General features: G+C 43.6%; 2 protein-coding genes across 4 annotated transcripts in view; one reads left to right on the top strand and one right to left on the bottom strand.

Annotated features, from left to right (window-relative positions):
• Positions 1-26,565, top strand: part of lrp1ab (low density lipoprotein receptor-related protein 1Ab) — an 88,175-nt gene that overhangs the window by 38,694 nt on the left and 22,916 nt on the right. For 2 of the 3 annotated variants that reach the window (XM_056384555.1, XM_056384554.1), the window contains exons 7-41: positions 3,691-3,853; positions 4,329-4,551; positions 5,462-5,651; positions 5,773-5,916; positions 6,058-6,294; positions 6,505-6,685; positions 7,052-7,274; positions 7,420-7,609; positions 7,727-7,849; positions 8,171-8,311; positions 8,705-8,830; positions 9,662-9,778; positions 9,886-9,966; positions 10,071-10,238; positions 11,466-11,648; positions 12,205-12,402; positions 12,584-12,829; positions 13,183-13,380; positions 14,609-14,813; positions 14,981-15,145; positions 15,433-15,677; positions 16,568-16,699; positions 18,061-18,288; positions 18,472-18,646; positions 19,008-19,102; positions 19,251-19,400; positions 19,564-19,704; positions 19,824-19,949; positions 20,040-20,171; positions 20,295-20,429; positions 20,546-20,675; positions 21,019-21,145; positions 21,586-21,737; positions 21,902-22,026; positions 22,305-22,679. In XM_056384555.1, coding sequence (XP_056240530.1) covers positions 3,691-3,853; positions 4,329-4,551; positions 5,462-5,651; positions 5,773-5,916; positions 6,058-6,294; positions 6,505-6,685; positions 7,052-7,274; positions 7,420-7,609; positions 7,727-7,849; positions 8,171-8,311; positions 8,705-8,830; positions 9,662-9,778; positions 9,886-9,966; positions 10,071-10,238; positions 11,466-11,648; positions 12,205-12,402; positions 12,584-12,829; positions 13,183-13,380; positions 14,609-14,813; positions 14,981-15,145; positions 15,433-15,677; positions 16,568-16,699; positions 18,061-18,288; positions 18,472-18,646; positions 19,008-19,102; positions 19,251-19,400; positions 19,564-19,704; positions 19,824-19,949; positions 20,040-20,171; positions 20,295-20,429; positions 20,546-20,675; positions 21,019-21,145; positions 21,586-21,737; positions 21,902-22,026; positions 22,305-22,679 — 5,970 coding nt within the window. Of the gene's footprint in view, positions 1-3,690; positions 3,854-4,328; positions 4,552-5,461; positions 5,652-5,772; positions 5,917-6,057; positions 6,295-6,504; positions 6,686-7,051; positions 7,275-7,419; positions 7,610-7,726; positions 7,850-8,170; positions 8,312-8,704; positions 8,831-9,661; positions 9,779-9,885; positions 9,967-10,070; positions 10,239-11,465; positions 11,649-12,204; positions 12,403-12,583; positions 12,830-13,182; positions 13,381-14,608; positions 14,814-14,980; positions 15,146-15,432; positions 15,678-16,567; positions 16,700-18,060; positions 18,289-18,471; positions 18,647-19,007; positions 19,103-19,250; positions 19,401-19,563; positions 19,705-19,820; positions 19,950-20,039; positions 20,172-20,294; positions 20,430-20,545; positions 20,676-21,018; positions 21,146-21,585; positions 21,738-21,901; positions 22,027-22,304; positions 22,680-26,565 lie in introns of all 3 variants that reach the window. The other variant, XM_056384553.1, reaches the window with a different exon arrangement.
• LOC130174591 (galanin receptor type 1-like) lies at positions 23,214-25,666 on the bottom strand. The gene has a single exon (XM_056384561.1). It carries the CDS (start codon positions 24,694-24,696, stop codon positions 23,659-23,661), a length of 1,038 nt encoding a protein of 345 aa, XP_056240536.1. The 5' UTR covers positions 24,697-25,666; the 3' UTR covers positions 23,214-23,658.

The following is a 26,565-nucleotide window of genomic DNA, read 5'->3' as shown; positions in this document are numbered from 1 at the left end:
GTGCACTCCTAAAAGTGTGATGGGCAGACCTGGGGATTGGCCTTAGATGGGTATGGATGAAACTATGGAGGCAAGAGTTTTGGAGCAGGGTTCACACAAAGAGGGTGATTTATAGCTTCTGGGAGCATGAGAGAGGAGGGCAGATAAGTAGACGAGGGTTGCAGATGTGGCCTGCTCTGTTTGCATGTGTGATTTCCCTGACTGGGAAGATAAAAGGGGAGCAGAGCCTACTCATCCCAACCTCTCCACCCTCTGAGCGGAACTCCACAGCAGGGACCAGCACTTCTCCCCATGTCCCTCTGTCTATCGTTCAGTCCTTCCTCTCTCTGTCTAGTCTTTGTTCTTTCAACGTCTTTTTTTTTTTTCCTGAATACATTAGTGCACAGAAGGTCTTTGTGTGTATATATATGTCGCGATCTTATTATAAACTTATAGTTTCATAGGGAAAGATGCCTATTAAAACAAAGGCTGCCTGTCTACTATATTATTCTTGCATCCAAGCAGAACATGTTTTCTTTTTTCTTTTTTGTCAGGGGTGGAATCATGTCACGATACCGGTTTTATCAGACCTTCCTTTCCAGCCAGTAATGTCTCTGTTTCACTTGCTGCAGTGGGAGATTTAAAACTGGCATAACATCTACGAATTACTGCCTCTTAAATAGAGGTCATATGTCAGATCCTTATGGAAAATCATAATCGCTAAACTCTAAAACTGTGCTCTAGAGAGGTCAAAGAGGTTTTTACACAGATTAATAGGATCTTCTTGGCACAGGGAGGATTATGGAAGCCACATGATGATCCTTTTCTGCTTTGCACTAACACACAAATAAAGGAAAACTTGCAAACACATGCAAATAGAGTCAAGGTGTGTGAGTAGTTTGCAGCTGTGGCCCTTTATGTAAATATCTATGTTATTAGGGTGGAAAGCGTGTTTGTTGTTGCCGGTAGGACCCCCCCCAGTTTGTGAAATGTTTCCTCAGAGTAGTGTGAGCCAGTAGGTGTTAAGGGCAGGAAGTGAAAAGGGTTGTGAGGGCAGGGTTGTTGGATGAAGAGAAAGGGGTGGGTTCATTCAGTTTCCCAGCAAACTTTCCACTTACCAGCAGCTGAATGAGTGAGGACGTCAACAGACTGGCTGGCTCTTTGGATGAGGAGGTCCACTAGCTGTAGGCTGTTACACAACGCATTAGTCACCGCGTTGCACAAGTGGCTCTATATGAGTCTAATCAATGCCTTGTGCAGCCAGGCTTCCAGCTGGATTTCTATTGAGGAGTATGGGCTAAGAGCTGATACCAATGGGAGTATCACTATCCCTCTTAGCTGCATGACAAACTTCCCCCTTTGTCAGAATCTTGGTTCTGATGTTTATGAAATAACTTGGACTGGTTTCTACTCCCTCCTTCTGTTCTTTGTACTGTGATTTTTTTTTTATTAGCTCATGTATTTACAGTTATCTCCCTTTTAGATGTGACATGGCCCCCACTTTTGTTGACTGTCAGTAAATTATTTCCAGTTTGGAGGTGCACCAGAGCTTTTAATGTTTTGTTGTGAATTTATTTCACCATCAGTAGGCCTATATCTGTTTTTCTTTCCTGGCCACTGGTATAATCGCAGAATCCTCCATAGTTTTCCGTTCTCTGCTCAATTCTGCTCATGTTGTAGCACCAAGCATACTGTAAGTCCCATGTGGGGCAGGCCTTTTGAAGCTCTGTGTACGTTTTGTAGGTGGGGTTTCTACATTGAGTCCAGATGTGTGTATGCTCTGTTGTGCAACTTGCTTTGGCTCTGTCTCAGCAGCATGATTGTCATTGTTGGGGCCTTTAGTTTAGGTTTTTTTTTTATTATTATTATTTTAAAAAGTTTTTTAAATAATCAAAGCCTCGGGACAGGCTGACAGCAAGCTCACCATCGTTAGTGTTAAAACCCACTCGTGTACCCCAACATCAAAGTTGTCCCTAATAACTGAAGAAACACCTGTGGTCACTTTGATAGTGTATGTGTGAATAGTAAGCCTGTATGATGTGCATGTGTGTATACAGTGTTCTGCTTTGAAAGGAAGCGCAGTGGCAGCTGTTAAAACACAAGGCTGTATGTATCTTCAAGCCCCCCCTTCAAGTTGGGTCTCCCTGTGGTCTGGGACTTCTGCAGCCAGTCTCAACCAGGACAGAGTTCTCAGGGAGTGAGAAATGTTTCCAGTGCTAACTTTGGACTTCAACACCCATTGCTGGGGGTATATCTGAAATAACAGCCTCCATCTGCAAAGCTTCCTCTTTCTAGCTTGGTTTAGTAAGCAGTGTTACGTAATTTCAAGTTCGTCTGGAGACACATTGCAACAGTATTTGGGGTCATATTGAGTGATATTCAGTTTGATCCCTAAAACGTGTGTGTCATGATTCTGTGCTGCCATTGCAAAGCCCATTTGCTTATTTTTTTTTTTTTATATTTCCTCCAGTCTGAGATGGACAGATTTAAAAGAATTAATGAGGAGGCAGCGAATACTTGATGTGAATCATATGCTATGGCCTTCACTGTTACCAAATCTAAACCCATTTTGAACACATACAGGAGGCTTTTGGACTAATGCATTAGAAAGTTTTCTCCGCCTTCATAACAACACTAAACAAGAAAATATATTTAGAGGAAACTTGTCCTTGCCTTCAGTCAATTCCAGAAGATTGCTTTAACTTGTTGTGTTGATAAGGTGTTGGATCAACACACATCAAGACACATGTTGTTTTTCCCTTTAACTGGTCACCCATGTGTATGTCGATATGTCAGTTTAGAAGTTATTTTTATCATGTGCAGCGTTTTGGCAGAGCCAATAAATTTCAAAATTGAAATTATTTATATTTATTAAAGACTGACAGCGTAACCCTGTTTCTAATGTTAATACACATGACAAGACATTTTCACGCCCCTCGTCCAAATATTGATACCAGTGGCGCCCATTGTTTCTTTGTTTTAGTGAATGAAGATGTAGACAAGTTGTACCTGCTGGGGGGTCTGTGTGTGACCAGTCAGTGATGTTTTAGTCTCTAGTTCATCCACTTGAAACACAGGTAAGGTTTGCGAGTTGCTCAAAAAGCTTCTTGGTCTCGTAGTAAAGTTCCTACAGTGGAAAGACTTTGATGATAGGACTGTCAGCCATTTTTCACAACTGATCTGTGTTGTGTCATGTTGGTTAATTTATATGGGGCCTATGCAGCAACAATGGGTAATGGCTAAAATTTCCTTTTCCCTAATAAAACTTGACTTTCTGTTTTGTAGTAATTTTTAGTATTTATAATAACTCAGTTTTATATACAGCAGTATATCTGCATAGCCAGAAACAAAGTTTTAAGTCTCCCTGCACATGGGAATCCTGTGTTACTGCTCAAGTCCACTGACAGGAGTTCAGTTTAGAAAGTGCAGACCTTCACCTTTCACTCTGTATCACTTGTGTTTCTTTCCCTCTCCCATGCACTGTGCGCCTTAATCAAAGACAAGTAGAGGGCAGGACAGAAGCTCATTAATTCAGCGCTATTATTTTGTTTTTCAAGACAGTGGGCACTCTTAAGGAGAGGGTCATGGCATCATAAAGTGATGCTATGATTTTATCCTGCCATATGATCAAGAGTTATATGACTGTACTCCAAGAGGTTCTGTTTTTGTAATGGTTCTGTTCTGTGCTCTCCTCTTCTCTGCATCTCTCAGATGTCGAGCAGATGGCTATCGACTGGCTGACCGGAAACTTCTACTTTGTGGATGACGTGGATGATCGGGTGTTTGTCTGCAACAAGAACGGCCAGACATGTGTGACCCTGCTGGACCAAGAGCTGTACAACCCTAAGGGCATTGCCTTGGACCCAGCAATGGGGTCTGTACTTCCCTCCAGCCTTCTTGACCTAACACTACCCTCAATACTGTTTGAGCAACTCTTGAGAGGAAAACGCTGTCTTATGATCAGACAACGTGCTGAGCAAGCATGCAGTCAAATATCAAAGCACTTCCTCCAGATGGAAACCTAGACGAATACTGGTGTGCTACATAAACATTTGCATGTAGGCTGTTTCAGGTTCCTGATACTGACATTCTGGTATCTTATGTAGTTCCTTTTTTCAAAGTATCACTTCTCTATCTTTTATTGTCCTGGAAATCATTTAAAATACATTATAAGGAGTAACACATATTGCTCAGTTTTGGTTAAGTGTGTGATGATACATTATGACTTCAAATGCAGTAATCCAGTAAAGTCATATCATTTCCTCTTATTAAAGTTCCTTTTTTTTCTGGCACTGTACCTTCTTCTTAAACTTCCCACCCTTTCTCTTCTTCCCCTTCTTCCATTACAGTAAAGTGTTCTTCACAGACTATGGGTCAACACCGAGGGTGGAGCGCTGTGACATGGATGGTCAGAACCGCACTAAGCTGGTGGACAGTAAGATCGTTTTCCCTCATGGTATCACACTGGACCTGGTCAACCGGCTGGTGTACTGGGCTGACGCCTACCTGGATTACATCGAAGTGGTCGACTATGAGGGCAAAAACCGACACACCATCATCCAGGGCCTGCTGGTGAGGTTTAAAAGGATTGGTGTACAAGCAAAAAAAAAAACTGCAACTACGCCCAAACATACACAGAGATACACTCGAGTATAGAGCTCTGATTGTTCAGCCTTCATTTAAAAGGTTACATCTCACCAAACAGCAATAGCCCAGAGTCCCTGTTGACTTTTTAATTTTCCCTTTGAGAACACGAAATATCTGTTTTCCAAATCTGTATCATCATGGATTTAATCTCATCTTCTTTAGAGGCCATACTAATTTCTAGTTGTCTCCTGTGTATCTAGACAAAGACAGTCCACCTCTCCTGGGGATAAGTCCTTTTTATTGCCTTGATTGATATTACTTGAGGAGTGTGTGATTTTCCTGGCTAGTGCCTCTCTAAACATATTAGTCTGGCCCGAGTGAAGCTTGGTTCAAACTTATAGTGCAGTAATGATCTTAATGAAATCAGGACTGTGATGGGGAGGGGGGCGGTGGTGTGTGTGTGTGTCTGTCTGTGAGAGGAGGGGGGAAGGTAATATGATCCTAACCCATAGATCTTTCTGACAGTAGAGGAGAGCTGCACAGAACAGACCCTTATAAAAAGTAAAACCTCTCTGTTTAACAGCAGATGTGAAGTGGAGCCATTATGCTGCCCTGTGCCAAGTTTACACAAACACTCTCTCTTTATCTGTGTGTCTGTCTCTGTCTGTGCTTGTCTGTCTGTCTCTGTCTTATACTGATAAATAGTTTGTTAGGAAAGTTTTGTTCTGCAGAATTTGCCAGGCAGTGTTTAAGATAAAAATGTGTACACAAAACGATATCACACAACCTGTCAGTCATGCACCAGGAGCTGTTCTACTCAAAACATCAGCATTTTCAGCAGCAAACTCAAGACAAGATTTTAATTTTGCTGCTTTATTGTCTCATTGTATTTCAGATTGAGCACCTATACGGACTGACTGTATTTGAGAATTATCTGTATGCTACAAACTCGGATGAAGGCAACCTCAACCCCAAGACCAGCGTGATCCGAGTGAACCGCTTCAACAGCTCCGACTTCCAGGTGGTGACGCGGGTAGACCGGGGAGCCGCACTCCATGTGTACCACCAGAGGCGCCAACCTCAAGGTGCTTACTCAGGAAGGCACAGCTCAATTCTTAACTCGCCTGCTGACACATCTGATCCATGTCCGCTGATAACATTTACTATTTAATGACTATTGTTTTTGTGCCCCCCCGTCTTGCTTAGTGCGCAGCCATGCATGTGCCCTGGATCAGTTTGGGAAGGCTGGAGGTTGTTCTGACATCTGTCTGCTGAGCAACAGCCACAAGACCCGTACCTGCCGCTGTCGCTCTGGATTCAGCCTTGGCAGTGATGGCAAGTCCTGCAAGAGTGAGTATCGAGAATGAGGGAAAACATTGATTTTACAAAGAGATGATGGCTATGATTGATGAATGCAATGAAGTAATGGTTGTTCCAAACTTGCATACAGAAGTAATGACATCATTGAGAATGTTTCTTCTTCCTCTGCAGAACCAGACCATGAGTTGTTCTTGGTGTACGGTAAGGGTCGCCCTGGAATCATCAGGGGCATGGACATGAATGCCAAGGTTCCTGATGAGTACATGATTCCCATTGAGAACTTAATGAACCCCCGAGCTCTGGATTTCCACGCCGCCAGCGAGTTCATCTACTTCGCTGATGCCACCAGCTACATAATTGGCCGACAGAAGATAGACGGCACAGAGAGAGACACCATACTAAAGGAAGGTAGGAATGAAATGGTATCTTTGCACAGGAATCTGGAATCTATTTCTACTTTCTAACCAAATCCTAACTGCTACTAAGCTAAAGAATTTAAGGAGGATAAGAATTCAGTCAGGTTTTTCTATATCATTTTCACTTTATTCTCTTCATATTCATCCTGAATTGGCCAGCTAATAGTTCCTTTTTCACACCGGCTTCTTTTGCTTATCTCAGGTATCCACACAGTAGAGGGGATAGCGGTAGACTGGATGGGAGGTAATCTCTACTGGACAGATGATGGGCCTAAGAAGACTATCAGTGTTGCCAGGCTGGAGAAGGCTTCACAGACCCGCAAGACTCTCATTGAGGGAAAGATGAGTCATCCTCGTGCCATTGTGGTGGACCCCCAGCATGGGTGAGACACTGGAGGGGAGGGTATTGTTATTTTAATGGGTATTCTTTTCTCATAAATGCGATGTTGAAGTTCTAATTTTTGGCTGCAGCAGCATTAAGTATTGGGAGACGATGGTCTGAGTTTTTGTTACTTGCAACTATGTGGGCTGCCTGTGCTGTAGCTTTTTGTTGCACTCATTGGTTACACTGTTGAGTGGGAGCTGGTGAGTTTTCAAATGATTTTTATATAGTCCTTCATCTTTTTTTTTTTTTTTTTCTTTGTCGTGGGATGTTCCATCAAAGAGCATCAAAACACAGAGTTTCATTTTGACGTCTCCAGCTATCAAAGAAACATGCCTTCTGAATGTGATGTCTTCTCCTCTCCCAGATGGATGTACTGGACTGACTGGGAGGAGGACCCCACAGAGAGCAACAGAGGGAAGATAAAGAAAGCTTGGATGGACGGGTCACATCATCAAGTGTTCCTGACCAGCAAAACGGTGCTGTGGCCCAACGGCTTGAGTCTGGACATTCCCCAGGGCATACTGTACTGGGTAGATGCTTACTACGACCGTATTGAGTTGGTTTACCTCAACACCACTGAGCGAAAGGTTGGTAACGACCAGGGAGTATATTTAGATGGTAGTGTGTTTGTGTGTTTACAGATGATAAAAGAGATACTACTCCCAACAATTTGGTCATAACTTCAAGGTAATCAGTTTGATCTAACCCTTCTCTGTTACCTGATTTTAACAGGTGGTGTATGAGGGGCAGGAGCTTAACCACGCCTTTGGCTTATGTCATTACAAACAATTCCTCTTTTGGAATGAGTATCGTGGCGGCAGCATCTATAAACTGGACCAGGTCACTAAGACAGTCACCCTGCTCCGCAACGAGAGGCCACCAATCTTTGAGATCAGAGTGTATGATGCACACCAGCAGCAAGGTATATCTCCCCCGTTGTGGTTTAAAATGGCCTTATGACAAGTACTTTACTTTATTTTAACTATTAAAAATATTGATGAGTATATTGTCCTTCATCTTGGTTTGTCTTTTTGTGTAGGCTCCAATGCATGTCGAATTAACAACGGCGGCTGTAGCAGTCTGTGCCTTGCCATCCCTAACAGCAGGTCCTGTGGCTGTGCCGACGATCAAATCTTGGATGTTGATAATGTCACCTGCAAAGGTACTTAGCTGCTTTACCATTAGCTCCTTTACTAGTGGAGAGGTTTCAAAGTTCAATGTGAAAGGCAATGGAAAATTCATTACTCAGCAGGAGTTGAGGCTGTTAAAGAATTCGAGGCTGTACTTTCCATTTGCAAGCTATACTATACGCTCTCTTTCCCAAATCTGGGGAGACATTTTGAAGAATCTCCGCTAATATTTGTGTAACTTTAAAAGAGATGAAAGCTGACCTAGGCACCAAAAAGATTTGTTGTGTTCTGGTACTACGCTCTTGTCTCTGTGGCCCATCTGTTTCTGCTCCTACCCCTGATCTCATCTCCAGCCAACCCCTCCTACGTGCCCCCGCCCCAGTGCCAGCCCGGGGAGTTCGCCTGCAAGAACAACCGCTGCATCCAAGAGCGCTGGAAGTGTGACGGGGACAACGATTGTCTGGACAACAGTGATGAGGCCCCTGAGCTCTGTCGTAAGTGTGCCACGTCATTGTCATGGTTACACAGCAACACAAAGATAAACAAAAATTGTGTTTAAAGGTCCTAGCTAATGTGAACTGACAGAGCGCAAACTGCTGTTTCCAAGATTGTCTCTTTCCATGCAGTGTAATGTGGCTGTAATTTGACTGGCCAGCTTTCTTCTCATCAGGCGATAGTGAGAACCAGGCACTCGTGTTTGTCTTGGATGTTCTCCTCTTTTTTTCTTTTTTACACTTCATTTAAAGTGGCATATTTAAAGGATTACAGGATTATTTATCAAACACAAGGCGTTCGTAAAGCAGTGTGCTCAGTGTTTAAGAATTTTAAATTTAAACAGTTTTCGAAAAAGAAGTGTTGATGTATATTTTCCTGTTTTCTTCCTCCAGACCAGCACACCTGCCCTGCTGACAGATTCAAATGCCAGAACAACCGCTGTATCCCCCTGCGATGGCTGTGTGATGGCGACAACGACTGCGGCAATGATGAAGATGAATCCAACACCACCTGCTCTGGTAAGTGTGATGTTGGGGTTCTTTGTAGTTTAGAGATCTTTTCAGTTTTTCATTCATCTTTTGATATGCGAGGGACACAGTTGGAGTCCAAGTACATGTGTAGCAGTTTTTGTAAAGATGGATCAAAAACAAAGCTGCTGTTGCTGTGGAGTTTATGTTTTTTATTATGTATGTATCGAGTCATGATATGCAGCTTGGGTTTTTGCTGTTAGATGATGAGTATTTTAATCACATAACTATGAAACTAAGAGGGATTGAGATTAAGTTCAGAGTCATAAGGATGCGACTGCAGAATCAATAAATCAATTTAGTGTTAGTGATTGTTTAAGCAAGATAGCGAATAGTACAGAAACACTGGACTAATGAAACTTCGGGCAGACAGACAAGTTGTATCTTCAGCAGACATATTGGAACCTGACTATCAGTGCGGTTGATGCCATTGTGATTTTACAAACCATCCAGGAGAATGTATTGATCTAGCACTTCAATGATAACGGGCTGAAACGCAGCAATGGTCCTTGGCCAGCACCATTTGTTACTTTTATAAGAGCGATCTCAGTATCTCAAATAAATTGAAGGAGATTACAAATTGCTTTTAATTCAATTAAGATAAAGCGAGTGTGCTGTGTTTGGGATACAAAGATTGTTGGTTACTATTTGTAGCAATAGAATATTGGAAATTGAATTAAGATGTAATCTGTTAGATGTGTGAGGATGTCGCCTTTAACAGTGATCAGTTATTGCAAGCTTAAATTTTAAGTCAAGGATATTACAAAAGGAAAAAGGACTTTTTACAATACATAACTGTTTTACACCGTGTTCCCCTGTCAGCTCGTACATGCCCACCGAATCAGTACCCATGTGCCAGCGGGCGCTGCATCCCCATCTCCTGGACATGTGACCTGGATGACGACTGTGGAGACCGCTCTGATGAACCAGACTCCTGTGGTGAGTCTTTACTGCTCTTTCATTCTGTTGTTTTCTGCATGAATAGCAGATATTTTAGTTTGAGATGACAAATATCCTCATGATTTTTGACTCTCCTCTCTTCCCAGCATACCCAACCTGCTTCCCTCTGACCCAGTTCACCTGTGCCAACGGGCGGTGCATCAACATCAACTGGCGCTGTGACAACGGTGAGCACCATCCTCTGAGACATCCTTCACTTTCCATGAAGCTGCACTTTAAAACAATCCAGCAGCTGACAATAAAATCTTTCTGTGTGTGTGCTCACGTACAGACAATGACTGTGGGGATAACAGTGACGAAGCAGGCTGCAGTCATTCCTGCTCCAGCGTCCAGTTCAAATGTAACAGTGGCCGCTGCATCCCAGAATACTGGACCTGTGATGGCGACAATGACTGTGGAGATTACAGCGACGAGACTCATGCCAACTGTACCAACCAGGGTAGGGAACGATACTGTGTGCACCAAACTGAAATAGCACTGCTCTAAATTGTTTTGTTATGGCATTGTCTCCTCTCCCTCGTTGTTTGAGATAAAAATGGTTTGTGCTCTGCCTAAGTTAAGCTCACATCACATCGTGTATTGTATTTCACAGTGTTTACATGTTGCTGTTTTCTGTTGTAAAGAGGTTATCATAATGAAGACTGGATCTTCCTCCCCTCTGTCCTTTCCCTCTCCTCTTCATGCCCCGGCCTGCCCTCTGGCTTCCACTTATCGCTTCCTCTCCGTTGCACTGTTCAGGATGTGATTATGTTTTGTGGTTAGATAACAATTAAACTCTTTCAAGGTCTTGTGCAAATGGCACACATGTTTTGACTCCACTGCAAGCAACATGAATTTACATGTTGAGAGTTAAAAATAACTGGTGGTCATGTCGGGCTGCTTTGGAACATTGAGTTAACCACTTTTTGTGACAATAACTGTGACATTGTCATAGCACGGTTTTGTACTCTTTTTTTCAGCTGTTGGTTTGCCTCGAAGCATATGTTCCTGTACACTGTGTGTGTATTGGTGTTGTGTCTTGTGTTTGATCCATGCAGAAATGCAGCCAACTGCTGTCAAGTCCCAGCATGCAAAATGGGGCGCAGCGTGACCTGTTGGTCTAATGAGCAATCTGTGCTCTGTGCTCTGTGTGTGTCTGGCTGTGTGTGTGTTTCTGTGTTCCCTTGGCCTGCTGTTTGGAAGTCATTAGCTGAAATAAAAAAGCAATACTATCGCCTTCCCCTCCTGTATATTGTATTCTGTGTTGAAAGGTCTCCGGCCCATTTCCTGCTTTAGCCGTGCCAAGCACTGACCTTTGCCATGAGGGGATGTCATTGTGCCACCTCCTCAGTGGTGCCTTTAATCTGCCTGTGACATCAGTCAGTGAGCTGTGTGTGTCATTGTTGTTTAACTTGGCTCAGTGTCAGGTTGTTAACCCAGCTTCCCAGCATACCTACACATTAATTAATGTCTAGAATGGCCTGTTCTTTCTCTTCTCAGCTTTTGGCAAAGTGTGCGTGTGTGTGGTCTGCGTGCGTGTTGTCTGCTGTTTGTTTTTCCAGTCTGGTTATTTTTCAGTTGCTGACTTACAATGATATTTTATTGCTTCTTTGACATTCCTTAACTGCACCCTCCATCTTTTTACGTTGGCTAACTGTCACACTTTGTCTTGGTGTTTTCTCTGCAGCCACCCGTCCGCCAGGCGGGTGCCACGTAGATGAGTTCCAGTGTCGGATGGACGGCCTGTGCATTCCCATGCGCTGGCGCTGTGATGGCGACACAGACTGCATGGACCTGAGTGATGAGAACAACTGTGAGGGCGTGACCCACATGTGTGACCCTGCAGTCAAGTTCAGCTGCAGGGACTCTGGTAAGGATACATTTAGCTGCCTTGCACACCAGAGGTTAAGGTTGACGAACCATTCCTATTTCTAGAATTCAGTTTTACCCCCCAAATGGAAGAGTAAATGGCCAGTCACCGCAGAAAGTGGCACTGGGAAATTTATGAATCACACATTGGCTGCTCTTTGTGGCTAGTTTAATTTGTGCCAAACTGGATACAGAGTGGAGGGAAGTTATTACCTTTGCTTCTCACTTGCTGAACAGGATTATATAAAATTGACTGGTACAACCTTCCTCCATTTTGGACTCTGTTTCCTCAAAGGTCAGGTCTGTCAAGATGATTTACAGTTGGTCAACAGCTCGAACTCAGTTCAACAAAAGCTCAATTCACTTCGCCTTCCCGACCAAACCCACTGATTGTTGTAATTTCATTGAAATTAATTGAATTTTGTTCCAAACTTTTGCTGTCATTGTGGCTGGTGTTACCAAGCCCTAAAACTTGTTTAAACTGTTCTTATGAATATATTAAGATAAAAGTCTTAAAACAACAAAAGCTGAAAGTTGACGTTTTGTGGTCTTGTCAGCTCGCTGCATTAGCAAGGCCTGGGTGTGTGATGGCGACAGTGACTGTGAGGACAACTCGGATGAGGATAACTGCGAGGCGTTGGTGTGCAAGTTGTCTCACCACATGTGTGCTACTAACGACTCCATCTGTCTGCCTGCTGAGAAGCTGTGTGATGGCACTGACGATTGTCCGGATGGCTCTGATGAGAAACTTTGTGGTAAAACATTCTTTATTCACAAAAACATTTCTACACATAAAGCACAGCATGATGATGTGTTTCAGTACCTGGTTATTTTGCCCTCTGATATTCCAAACACCACATACACAGACTCGCTCACTCACAGCTCTCCTGTCTCGGATATACTCCAGCCTTTTCATCTCTTGTTTCTTGCATGCAGACTTGTGTTCATTGGACAACGGTGGTTGTAGTCACAACTGCAGCATCATTCCCGGGGAAGGCTTCATGTGCTCTTGTCCCCTGGGCATGGAGCTGGGAGCTGACAATAAGACCTGCCAGATTCAGAGCTTCTGTCCCAAACACCTTAAGTGCAGCCAGAAGTGCGAGCAGGAGAAATCCAGCGTCAAGTGTTCGTGCTACAAGGGCTGGGAGCTGGAGTCTGACATGGAGAGCTGCAAAAGCACTGGTAAGGAAAGATGAGGACTTGGCATAAAGAGTTCTTTCAGTCCTACAAATTGGAGAGTTTCTTTTTGGCTTCAGATTGAGAGTAACACATTTTTACTCTGTTGAAAAAGCTCTACAATGCTGATTCTACTGTATGTATATACAGTTTTTAATGCATCATGGTGCTGAAGGTATTTTTTTCCACAAAGTTAGCAGCAGACCCCTTCATTTTTTTTTTCCTTTGGAAGGGACAAATGGGGGGGGGGGGTAGACTGCTTCGGCAGGATTTGATCAAAGACCAACAAGGGGTTTTGTGAAGAGATTTACTATGGTGAGATGCTAACACTTTTCTGGGTATTATTTCTTTGCCTTCAGATCCCTTCAAGCCTTTCATCATCTTCTCCAACCGCCATGAGATCAGAAGGATTGAGCTGCACAAGGGGGAGTTCAGTGTGCTGGTGCCAGGCCTGAGGAACACCATCGCCTTGGACTTTCACCTCAACCAGAGCACCCTGTACTGGACTGATGTCGTGGAGGACAAGATCTACCGTGGGAAACTGTCTGAAAATGGAGGTGAGGAAGCCAGTAAGCTAAAGCTTTCTGTAATTTTAGGTAACGCTGAAAGATAGATGGGGTGGTGGAATGAATGGCCGCTCAGTAAAGCGTAATTTACATTGTAATGAGTTCATTTTTCAGTGTCATCTCTTTGTAAGTACAATGAAAATAGCAAAGTGGACTGTTCCTTCTGAGATAGCAAATCATGTTTGTGCTTAACTGTGCATTTCTTAGAAATTAACTTCCGCTGAGCAAATACACTCTGTAATTTCTCAGAGCCAAATGTTTTTAAAAAGAGTCTGTGGTCAGCAGTGGCGGTCTGTGACCCTGAATAAATCTCCCAGGTCACGGTCGGCCTTTCCTGCTCCAAAACCCCAGGTCTCCTTGCCAATCAAGGTTGTGTTCCCAGCACAGCACTTAGGGGGCACACGGAAGGCTTTGTCTCTTCCCATTTATCTCAGTACTCGTTGTGCGTGACTGCAGCCAGAACACTGATGTAGCGTAGGAGGCACAACACACTGTAGTTCCAGTTCCCAGCCATCCAACTTCACCATTAAAACAGGGCCTCTGAGCCGAGACATTGTGAACAACTCATACATCAGCTCCTGCTGCTTGTTATTGAAGCAATTTCAGCATCTCCAAAGTTTTTGGCATTCACTGGATTGTGCCAACTTCTTAATACAGATACCCATACCCACCCATACACACAGAAAGACAGCCATAACTCCAGCATTCCTTTAAGCAAACTGAAGAAGACCTATCCCACTCCCTCTAATTACTACTGGAAGGACTTGTGAAGAACTTGTCTTGATCGCCTTCAGCCAGAGATGATGACACATTTTGGTTTTGCACTTAGTTTGTATGACAGCCAGTGGTTTCTGGGAAATAATAAAAAGAGAGGGAGGTCTTTCTTAGAAATGGGGCAGTGGGGTTGGGAAGATACTGCTAATCGAGGTTGAACTGACAGACGCAGCAGCAGTGCATGCCATTCACTGACGGATTCCACAAGAGTAAAGAATTCTAAACAACTCTGTGTTTGTCAGGGATTATTTTTTTTGCAATGAACCATATGTGCTGGCTACAGATTCGCTCACCCTGGAGAATGTGAAATGAGCCAAGCTATTAAACTAAATTAGCTGGATCACAACTGCTCTTTTTTTTCTGCTTTAAAGACCACTGACATTAAAATGCAACAAATGATCAGTCTCTGTTTTAAGTCCCATTTTCTCTGTGTGTTCCTGTCTAGCCCTGACCAGTTTTGAGGTGGTGATCCAGTATGGACTGGCTACTCCAGAAGGTCTGGCTGTGGACTGGATAGCAGGAAACATCTACTGGGTGGAAAGCAATCTGGACCAAATTGAGGTGGCCAAGCTGGATGGGACCATGAGAACCACCCTGCTGGCTGGGGAAGTGGAGCATCCCCGGGCTATTGCCCTAGACCCTCGTGACGGGTAAGGGACATAGAACATACTCACCCCTTACATGTGTGTGTTGTTCTTACATAGAATAAATTACATAGATGCATTCCTCCCACAGTATTCTCTTTGAAAGTGACATGTATATACCTTTTACACATCTGTGATAATCCCCCCTCACACTGATTATTTTCTGTTGGCAGTATTCTATTTTGGACAGACTGGGATGCCAGTCTCCCCAGGATTGAGGCAGCATCTATGAGTGGTGAAGGCAGGCGCACTATCCATAGGGAAACTGGCAGTGGCGGCTGGCCCAACGGACTCACTGTGGACTACATGGAAAGACGCATTGTCTGGATTGATGCCAGGTAGCATTTGCCACTGGTCTCTGAATATACAGAGTGCTTTCATTTCACTGCACCCACCCACTCACTGATTGCATCACTCACTTACTCTTAGTCTTTACTCTAGTCTTTTTTCTCTTTTCTTGTTATTATACATGTTGTAATAAACATCCAGAGGTGCTGTGCTTCTGTGAAACTACGTACAAACTACACACTCTTCTAGTCACACGGGCAACATGCATATACTTAAGCTGATACACATGTTGCCCCTGTTATGTAAAGTATACATCTGTGCGTTAATTCTTCTCCAGGTCAGATGCTATCTACTCTGCCATGTACGACGGTTCTGGGCTGATTGAAGTCTTGCGGGGACATGAGTATTTGTCCCACCCCTTTGCTGTTACCATGTATGGAGGCGAGGTCTACTGGACTGACTGGAGGACTAACACTCTTGCCAAAGCCAACAAATGGACAGGACACAATGTCACTGTAGTCCAGCGCACCAACACACAGCCCTTTGACTTGCAGGTCTATCATCCGTCCAGACAACCCCAGGGTAGGTTGCACACCAGACACAGATGCATAAATGCTCATAGAGAAACGCACATTCACAGATAGAAAGAACCTATATCACCAATTTACAGCTGCCTGTCACCCAGCTGACTGATTTGGACCTTAACTTTAAGAAGAATGGGGACAAGCTCACAGTTCATTGCGACCATGTTGATTCACAGCTCCTATTCCCCCAAGATCAGCTGACCTTTTAGAGCTGTGAGCCAAGTTGTCTCCCCACACCGGCAGCAATTTGGACGCCTCTTGCTGCCTCGCTGATCAAAAAGTCACCTCTGTTTGGCATTTCCCACCGGCTGGGTAGGAAATAAAACCCTCCTCCTGTGATTTAAATGTCATGTGTTGATCTCAGAGACACACATGATTGGCAAGATGGCAGTAGGACTGTGAGAATTGTTTTGCAGGATTCTGTCACATTGATGTTCAGTAGCCAATGGCTATGGGATCCCAGGGGTGTGTCGGCAGCAGAGAGGCACTAGGTCCTGTAATTAGAGGCAGAAAAAGAGAGATCTCACAATGTTGTTGATCGACAGCTGCAACCAATGCCCATGACAGTGATGAGGCAACAAGCTGTGTTGACAGGTCTGGTAGACAAACTCTGTTTCTGTGCTCTCATTTTCCTTGAGGGTTCATTGATGGAGAGGTCCATTACACTCAGGAAAATGAGAAAATAACTCCTGACTGTGACACTCTGGAAACTGCATATCACATTCAAGCTATTGGTTTAGTCTGATACAAGACTGTACAGGTCACTTAAATGCTTTTTTCTAAATTGTTGAAATATCATATTCACTGCAGCCTATAAGGAAATGCCTCCTCCTCTCTCTCTGTGTCTCTCATATACCACATGTCCTCTTCTTCTTCTCTCTCTTTTAGCTCCCAACCCATGTGCCACCAGTGATGGTAGAGGGCCTTGCTCCCACCTCTGTCTCATCAACTTTAACCAGACCTTCTCCTGTGCCTGCCCTCACCTCATGAAGTTGCAGCCTGACAAACGCACCTGCAAAGGTAAGGGCAGATACTGTTGCACACTTATACTCTTACAAACACACACACACCTACAGACATTTTCTCTTACCTTAAAAACCACTGTCGTGGAGAATATACACGCAATGCAGTGATGACACAAAAGTCCTTGTCATCAAGGAGCCACGGGCAGACTCTTTGTTTGCAGGAGTCTTTTCTTACGACTTTGAGGACTGCAGCGTGTTCTCCCAACGGTCTTCTCCCGAATGAGACATCAGCATCATTAGCTGCCGTCTCTTATGACTAAAGACATGATTGCATCTTTGTTTGCGCCACACAGCCTTCTTCACTTTCATATAAAAGACTGTAACAAGCGATGTGCTGAGGTCTTCATTTATTGCAGTATGATTTCATGAGTGGGTTTCAGGATGAGTTTGAGGGGTAGCTGTGAGAATTTCTGTATATGTCAGCACATCCTCTCGCTCCGAGTGTCTGTCTAAATGTTGAGCATTCTACAGAAGAATCCTCATCTCAGCGGTGTAGATGTAAGGATAATTGGATTAGAGGGCATCTGATGCATTCTCTGTTAACACGGGATTTTTCGGGGGAGCTGAGCTGTTTCAGCCAAACTGAGGTTTTCTTTTTTTCGTAACCCTGACACATTCACCACAGAGCTGAGTTTCATTTGTACACACACTTCATTGAGAGGGAGTTGTCTGTTACATCCACCTGCCATCTCCCTAGAGGTAATCAAGCCTCGGCAACGTGTTACTAACTGGTCAGTTTGACCCTCCTTTTGATTGTGTTGTTAGTACAGTGAGAAAAAGCCTAAACTTAACTAAACCTTTAATCACTCTGAACTTATGACAGTAGGAATTGGACAAACCTGAACTTGAGAAAGGGGATTTCTATACAGAGAAAAGCATTTCTGCCTCAAGTTATCCTAAATCATATGTTAAGTCTCAAGGCTAACATTGGACTTGAACATGTGAAAGACATGCAGGTTAGAAAAGCTGCCCAACTGATTCCATATGTGTATATTAGGGCTGTTGCGATATTATTGTAATATCTATACAAAATTTGAAGAAAACAAATACTATTAGTCAAATTAATCTTTAATTTAGTTTTTGTGTTTGTGTGTCCTTGAGAGAGAGTCTGTAACCATAACTACAAAAAGAACAATTACACTTTATAGATAGTGAAAACACAATATCAATATTTCATTTTTTAAATGTCTCGGTTGTCATCAATACTGGTATATTGTGACACCACTACTGTATCTCTGCATTTCCTCTTTTTGTCATTCTGTTCATTTGTAAACAAGAAACACAGAAACCATTTCTAAAAATGCAATGGAAGTGATTAAAAGTATTTCTTACTCTGTGTGTGTTTTTCTTTTTCAGAGTCCCGCAAATTCCTCCTTTATGCTCGTCAGATCGAGATCCGAGGTGTCGACATCGACAACCCTTACTACAATTACATCATCTCCTTCACTGTCCCGGACATAGACAATGTGACAGCGGTAGACTATGATGCTGTGGAGCATCGCATCTACTGGTCAGATGTTCGAACACAGACCATCAAAAGAGCTTTCATCAACGGCACAGGGGTGGAGACTGTTGTGTCTGCTGGTAGGAACAATCCCAGGAGTATCTTGTTACTCTTGTTTTGATTTAATTCTTTTTATTTCACTACGAAAATTTAGACTTTCATAAATACAGTTTTCTGTCTGAAAGTCCAGAAATTCAGAGTTTCTGGACACTGCATGCTCATGGAGCTATAACCTTTTCCTTTGTGGTTCTGAAACTCCCCAGACCTTCCTAATGCCCATGGGCTGGCTGTAGACTGGGTGTCCAGAAACCTTTTCTGGACCAGCTATGATGCCAATAAGAAGCAGATCAATGTGGCCAGACTGGATGGATCTTTCAAGAATGCTGTCATCCAGGGATTAGACAAGCCCCACTGTCTGGTGGTGCACCCTCTACTGGGGTGAGTGTTCCCGTCAGTCAGGCTAAAATGTGATTACTCCATCTGATGCTCTTTTTCTGGGTTCTTTTTCTCTTCTTCAATAATACTTCATTAAGTTTCTACTGACTTTAATTGCACAGATTGCACAGTTTGCTTAGTTTACTTACTTTTACTTACTTAAATTTATTCTTCAGAAGAATACACTTTGGTCTAGGTGTTTGATACACAGCAGTCAGTCTCCTAATGCTTCTTCTTCATTGACCTACTTGTTTCTCCCCCTGATGTTCTTTGTTCTGTAATGGGTCTTTGGTAGAGTGTTGTTCTTCTTCAGAAAATATTTCAGCTCCTCTCCACATCTAATACTGTTCATATCCCTCCTCAGGAAACTTTACTGGACTGATGGTGACAACATAAGCATGGCGAACATGGACGGTAGCAACCGCACCACACTTTTCACCAATCAGAAGGGACCAGTAGGTAAGCTGATGTACCCCCTCCTCCTAAGAATATTTGACAGCGGAATAATACTGAATTTCTGTTTAACTCTACAGTGTGAAAGTACGGATTAAGCATAGATGTGTAAGAGACGTGTATCTATAATAGCATTATTATTCCTTCCTCTCAGGCCTCTCTATTGACTATGAAAAAGAGCAGCTGTACTGGATCAGCTCAGGAAACAGCACCATTAACCGGTGTCAGATGGATGGATCTAAACTGGAGATCCTGGATGGTGTTAAAGGCAAACTTACCAAGGCTACTGCACTGGCTATCATGGGTAAGATGAAAAAGATAATGCTACTACTCTTCATTTTCTGTATGCAATTTTAATAGTTACATCATATTACTGCTTATATTCAAGGCAGATCCATATCTCAGAATCACCAGCCCATGTTGAGGGGGTAACATACAATAATGTGAATCAAATTCCCTCACTGTAGGAGACAAGCTGTGGTGGGCAGATCAAGGAACTGACCAGATAGGAACATGTGACAAGAAGGATGGAGGAACCTGGAAGGTTTTGCGAAACAACACGTCCCCTATGATGCACATGAGGATCTATGACGAGGATGTGCAGAAAGGTAAGAATAATGTAATTGTATAATTTGAAAAAAAAAAAGTTACTGCTTTTTGTTCTGTCTCAAAACCATTTCTCAGTTTTTCTTTGTTTCTCACTGATCTTCTTCCTTTCCTGTAGCAGGTATCAACCTGTGCAGTAACAACAATGGTGACTGCTCACAGCTGTGTCTCCCCACCTCACCAACAACCAGGGCCTGCATGTGTACCGCAGGGTACAGCCTCAAGACAGGACAGCAGTCCTGTGAAGGTAAGACACTGTTTCACAGCTACATTCAAACATACAGTAGAAATGCAGCATGTCCTAAAAACAAAAAGTGATTGTCCTCTCTCTGAGCAGGTATGGGCTCTTTCCTTCTTTACTCTGTTCATGAGGGAATCAGAGGAATTCCACTCGACCCAGCAGACAAATCTGACGCATTGGTGCCAGTGTCTGGCACCTCTCTGGCCGTCGGCATCGACTTCCACGCAGGTGAGTGACACTGAGGGACATTACTAACTAGATGGCTGTGCTTGAGTGACATCCTGAAGCTGTCATTATCCAAGTGAAGTGGGTATTGGTAGGTAGTGACACAAAAGATCTTTTCTTTTTCAGAGAATGACACCATCTACTGGGTGGACATGGGCCTGAGCACCATCAGCAGGGCTAAGAGAGATCAGACGTGGAGAGAAGATGTGGTCACCAATGGCATCGGCCGGGTGGAGGGCATCACCGTTGACTGGATAGCAGGTCTAGACAAAGCCGATTCGAAACCCTATTTTAATTCTATTCAACACTTGCATACTTCATAATTGCACAAGCACAGTATGTATAAGTAGCTGATTTATATCCCTTTACTTTCACAGGAAATATTTACTGGACTGACCAGGGATTCGACGTGATTGAGGTGGCCAGGCTGAATGGCTCGTTCCGCTATGTCGTCATTTCCCAGGGCCTGGACAAACCCAGAGCCATCACTGTCCACCCAGTGAAAGGGTAAGACTTTCTACCAACAATTTAACTCTGCTTTCTGCAATAGTGTTAAAGTACTTTTATGGGGCGTCGTGTGGCGTAGTGGTCTAAGCAGGCGCCCCATGTGTAGAGGCTACAGTCCTCGCTGCAGTTGGCCCCGGTTCGAGTCCCGCATCGGACGGCCTTTACTGCATGTCATTCCCCCTCTCTCTGCCTCCCCATTTCCTGTCTCTCTCCACTATCCTGTCCAATAAAGGCACAAAAGCCCAAAAAAATATACTTTAAAAAAAAAAAGTACTTTTATATAGTTGTCTTTCTTATTTCCCCTGACATGCACTTTCAAATCTCCTCGTGTCGCTGTGTGCAGGTATCTGTTCTGGACTGAGTGGGGTCAGTACCCTCGTATTGAGCGCTCTCGGTTGGACGGCTCCCAGAGATTGGTCATGGTCAATGTGAGCATCAGTTGGCCGAATGGAATCTCCATCGACTACGAGGTGTGGACTAAAGCTGAAATCATACTGCTTTACATATCCCTAAACACATTTTCTTATTTGATGTCTAGTTTGAACAGATACACTATGATGTTTCAGAGACTGGATGCTTGTTACTGATTCTTTATATGCACCGTGGTTTCATGCAATTTAAATTATCATATGTAGTTAAATTGATTTAATGTAGCCACAATGGTAGTTCACAATAGTTCCTTTCTTTGCACAATATAATATAAAAATCTCCCTTTGTTATATATTGATTTGTTAACATTAAGTGCTGTAGCACACAAGCTAAAGCGGACATTAAAATGATTTTGATGTCTTAGTGTTTTTACAGCAGGATACCATCAAAACAGTTTGCTAAATACCTTTCATGTTTAGTCTGCGCTGTGAAAATGTGAATGAATAATCGACACTATTTCATTCCTGCTCCGTCTCTGCAGGAGGGTCTTCTGTATTGGTGCGATGCCAGGACAGACAAGATTGAACGCATCAACCTGGAGACTGGAGAGAACAGGGAGCTGGTGCTTGCCAACAACAACATGGACATGTTTGCTGTGTCTGTTTTTGAGGAATACATCTACTGGAGTGATAGGTCAGTGAAGTTGATACGTTTGTTTGATCGTTGAACCATCTTTTTCCATTGCTCTAAATTATCTATCCATACTTTTTAATGAATGACGGCCTTTGAATCATATGAAATATTTCATATTGTAATGTAGTGTGAATTGGCTCACAGTTTTGTTGTCTTTTGTTTAGGACTCATGCCAATGGCTCCATCAAGAGAGGGAGCAAAGACAATGCTACAGATGCTGTGCAACTCAGGACCGGCATTGGCGTACAACTGAAAGACATCAAGGTTTTCAACAGGGCCAGGCAGCAAGGTAGGAAAAACACGCAAAACACCCAAATACACAAACATCCAAACTTAAACATGAACCCTAAAAATGTGCTTTTTCAATAAAAAGTTTAAATGTCCTCACAAGCACAGTGGGCTGCTGCGTGTTTGTCCTCACTGTAGATAAGAACAAGCCCTCACATGCACAATGATAAAAACTCCCAACTTAATAAACACCCCCCAGAAATTGATGAAATGCTGTGTTTAACCAGGCTCATTATTTGTTTAATAACGCACCCCATAAACGTGTCACACTCTCCCCAGGCACTAACGTCTGCAAAGACAAGAACGGCGGCTGTGAACAGCTGTGTCTTTTCCGTGGCAATGGGGAGCGCACCTGCGCCTGTGCTCATGGCATGCTGGCAGAGGACAACCGCAGTTGCCGCGACTATGACGGATACTTGCTGTACTCGGAGCGTACCATTCTGAAGAGCATTCACCTGTCGGATGAAACGAACCTCAATGCGCCAATAAAGCCGTTTGAGGACCCTGATCACATGAAGAATGTCATCGCCCTCAGCTTTGACTACCATGGCGGTGGAGGGAAGGGAGCCAACCGCGTCTTCTTCAGCGACATCCACTTTGGCAACATCCAGCAGATCAATGATGACGGCACAGACCGCAAGATTGTGGTGGACAGTAAGTGTGGAGTCATCAATCTGATCATTTTTTCCATCAGAAAATCCACAAAGCTCCACCAAGCATCACTCACTGCTACACCTAAACCTTTCCCTCCACTCAGTCTGAATACATATATTTCAACTGTGTTGCCTAGTTGGTACCCTTTCTTTCATCCTCTCCATTAATAATTGAATGTGGTCCCTCGTCCCCTCGACACTGTAAACAGCCATCATCACACATTTTGACAGCACAAGCACCCAGGGGGATCCACTGTTATGTACACACAGCTGCAGCTTCTCAACTAAAGGAGACTGACATCACTTAGGGCTGCTGCTTGAAGACCGCACACACACGCACACAGAGACTGTGCTTTTTGCTTGTTTCAACACTGAAGTGTCTTTTAAATCACACTCTTTTTAAATGATTCAAGAGTAGGTTGTTGAACTCCATCCAGAAAAACATTGCATTTAAAAGCCTTGGACCGAACCTGTTCTCAGCAAGCAATATTCAAAACATAAATTATTTGATAGGAAGGACAGAAAAACAAAAGTGCACAGGGTTAGTGTTTTTATTGATGTTGCCTTGAGATCAGGGTTTGAGCAGATTGTAAGAATCATGGTTGGTTTCTCCACATTATTATTTCATCCACTCACTACAGAATTTATTCCACAAGGAAGAGTTAATCCAGCCAAAGTTAGAGGAGAGCACTAGTCCAGATGAGACTGTGCAATAAATCAAAATGATCTTACATTATCTTTTATTAGAACTATAACATAATAATATGTTCATTCTGTGTTTTACTTCATTCTGAAATTCACATCACCTCGAGTATGTCATGTAATATTGCATACATTTCCATGTAGTGATATATAAATGTAAAGAGATATAGTAAAATATTCTTATTAATATCACAATATTACTTTTGTCCAAATTAAGTAGCTTTAATTCCAGGGTTAAGTAAATTATGTGGTAGCACTGTTTTCTTCTGGTCGAAGACTCAGTTCTGGCCTCTCTCTGAGGTTGTGTCCAGCTCAAAGGGCTGTACCATGTCCCTGCTCATCACATGAGGACAGCCAATCAGACAGCTTTTGCACCATGCCCAGCGCTCTCTCCCCAGCTCTAGTAAGTCTCGTCTAAACTTCTGAGACACAAAGCCATACAGTACAGGGTTTACCACTGCTACTGAGGATGCCAACAGTCTGGCCAGGATGGCAATAGTGTTGTAGCCAGGTGAGCCTGTTATGGTTCCTCCAATGAAGGAGAACATGAGGGCATAGGAGGGCAGCCACAGGAGAGTGAAGACCAGGACCAGGAGAGCTGAAGTGTGAGTGACCTGGCTCTGGTAGCGTTCCAGCTGGGGAGCGTTCCCTAGCAGACGCGCATGTCGAAGAAAACAGTAGATCTTGGTATACATCAGTACAATGATGCCTAGTGGTAGCGCAAAGCCGAACAGGAAGAGAGCGATGCTGTAGACCAGCTGGCTGAAGTCAGACAAGAAGGCAAAGCAGTACACAGCGCTGGACACGGTAATGGTGCGGAAGGCAAACTGCGGAGCTGCCAAGGCTGAGGCAGGGATCCAGAGCAGAGCTACTGTCAACTTTATACATCTGTGCATTCTTGAACGGTACACCCAGGTGGGGTGAACCACTGTGAGGTAGCGTGTCACAGCCAAAGCTGCCAGGGTAAAGACTGAGGCAGCCGAGCAGGCCACACCCAGGAAGCTAATGGCTTTGCACAGGAAGCTGCCAAAAGGCCAGAAGCCCAGGGTGATAGCAGAGGTGTGGAAGGGGAGGCAGAGCAGCAGCAGCAGGTCAGCAGCACTCAGAGCAAGCAGCAGGGTGTCTGTACCATGCGGGGGTTGACTTCCTTTCCTCCTCCTGCCAGTGAGGATGGTGATGACGAGGGTTTGGCCAACAAGGCCAGTCACCAGGATTAGCCCATCCAGGATAGGCACCACAGCCTTAATCAAAGTCTCATCTGCCCGGTTCATTTGGCCAAGGCTGCTGCGGTTTCCTTGCATCCCCAAAGTCTCCATGCATTCACAATAAAAGTCTGAGTAATTAGTGTAATGGCCTGTTAATGTTACGCATCAGAGCAGTGTGTTGACAAAGTGTCTGGGTGATGCATTTGTTGACTCCAGTTCATGTCTGAAATTGTGTTAGTCACAGGCATGACCACACTCCATTAAGACAGCCAATACTCTCATAACAATAGCAATTAGTTAAGCAGTTAATATCATACTTGTCAGTTGACCACTTCATTGACATTGATAGTCGATGCTCCCTCTGGAAAACAGAATAGAAAGAGTATATTGCAGCTTATTTTCAGTTTGTTTGTCGAGCTGAAAATCTGACTCGCAAAAATATATGGTCCATCATTATTTGGTCAAAATTAATTTTCAAGTGCCCAGAGATGGTTGAAGTCCACTGTCTCCTGAGTCACACGTGCTCCTGTCACCGTGTGGCTGAATCCCTCAAAAATGTTGTCTCTTACTGTTTTCCAGCTGTTTGAAGAAATGTAAGGGATTTAAAAATAATTAGATATGCCACCTTCCTTTTCTGGAAAAAAAAATATCAAGGTGCCATTATGTGCTATCCAACAATAAAAACATGACCTTAAAGAGCAGGCTGGCTTTTCCTTGGCTGTCTCAGCATCTCCTGTGTAATCCAAAGAGGAGTTTGGCACAAAATTGGAGAGATGTGCAGCAGGTACTCTATGGCTGTATTGATTTCTTGAAGCAGGTAACAGTGGACAAATTCATCCCAATATCTGCTAACAGACATTCCACTTTAAAAACAGTCAATGCTACTTGATGCTAAGTGGTCACCGTGGCAGGAGGCATACTGTCCATTTAGAAGCTCTTCGCAGACTTGTAATCTGTAGACTCCACCAGCAGAAGAGTTACTGCACAATTAACGCGACATTCAATCATTGAAGGAAAATAAATAAGTAGTGATCAGAATAAAGAGTAACAAAAGCTTAGTCATTTTCAGGTGTCACTTGTATTACAGCTCTACTCCTGTGATTGTCAGAAAGGTTCTGTTTCTGAGAGGCAATGGTCTTCCCAACAGCTTTGCTCCATTGTTTGCACAGTAAGGGGCTGAGCTGATCCAGGCAAGGGGAGGGGACACTGTGTTGCTTCTCGTTACATAATACTGGCTTGAACGAACTTTACTCATTCCTGTTCAGCGTGGGATCTTCCTTTAATCCCAGCAGTTAGCTGCTCATGCACACCTTTTTCTCATTTGTGTTTTCTGCAACCTGACTAGGGATGAAAATAAAACACGAGCGATTTTATTTGCGTGATGCTGTGTAAACAGCACTTTCTGCCTTAAAATTGTCCTGCATTAAGGTTGATTGTAGCACTTTGACATTCATCTGAAACATCTCTTAAAGGACAATTATTGACTTTCAGCCAAAGGCAAACAGTTGTGTGGAGTGGTCAGGTTTTTATTGTTGGGTGTAAGTGGTCATAAAGGTGGTTGCTAGTGTGACTAGAAACAGATGGATGCAGACCTTGGAGCCCGTAAGACTGCAGTACAGTGTCCTTTTCCATGATGTTGTGTGTCATGTGGAAAGCACAGATAAAAATAGTGTTCCTACTATATGTACTATGAGTGGGGGTCGCAAGATGAAAGGACGATGGATATCGAGAGCAGCAGCTGCTTTATCTTTGCCATTCACGGCTGACTTCTTCACCCTGCTCTGTGTCTCTAAAGTGTCTCAAGCTGTTCTAGTTGCAATTTTCCTCCCAGAACAAGGAGTCACCATGAATGAGTGTGTCCACAGGGAGCTGTATTTGTATGTGCAGGCAGCCAGCCATGAAATGACAGGATGATACAGACTCTTTAAACTCTCTCCAGGAACAGCAGGCGTGGTAAATACTTGGATCTGTGTGGTACCG

Source organism: Seriola aureovittata, chromosome 9, assembly GCF_021018895.1.
Source record: "Seriola aureovittata isolate HTS-2021-v1 ecotype China chromosome 9, ASM2101889v1, whole genome shotgun sequence".
Taxonomy (NCBI): Eukaryota; Metazoa; Chordata; class Actinopteri; order Carangiformes; family Carangidae; genus Seriola; species Seriola aureovittata.
Note: the sequence above shows the minus strand (reverse complement) of the source record. Positions and strands in the feature narration are given on the sequence as shown.

What these genes read in the sequence shown, in the direction of transcription:
- LOC130174591 (XM_056384561.1), bottom strand. Translation starts at nt 24,696, where the DNA reads ATGGAGACTTTGGGGATGCAAGGAAACCGCAGCAGCCTTGGCCAAATG.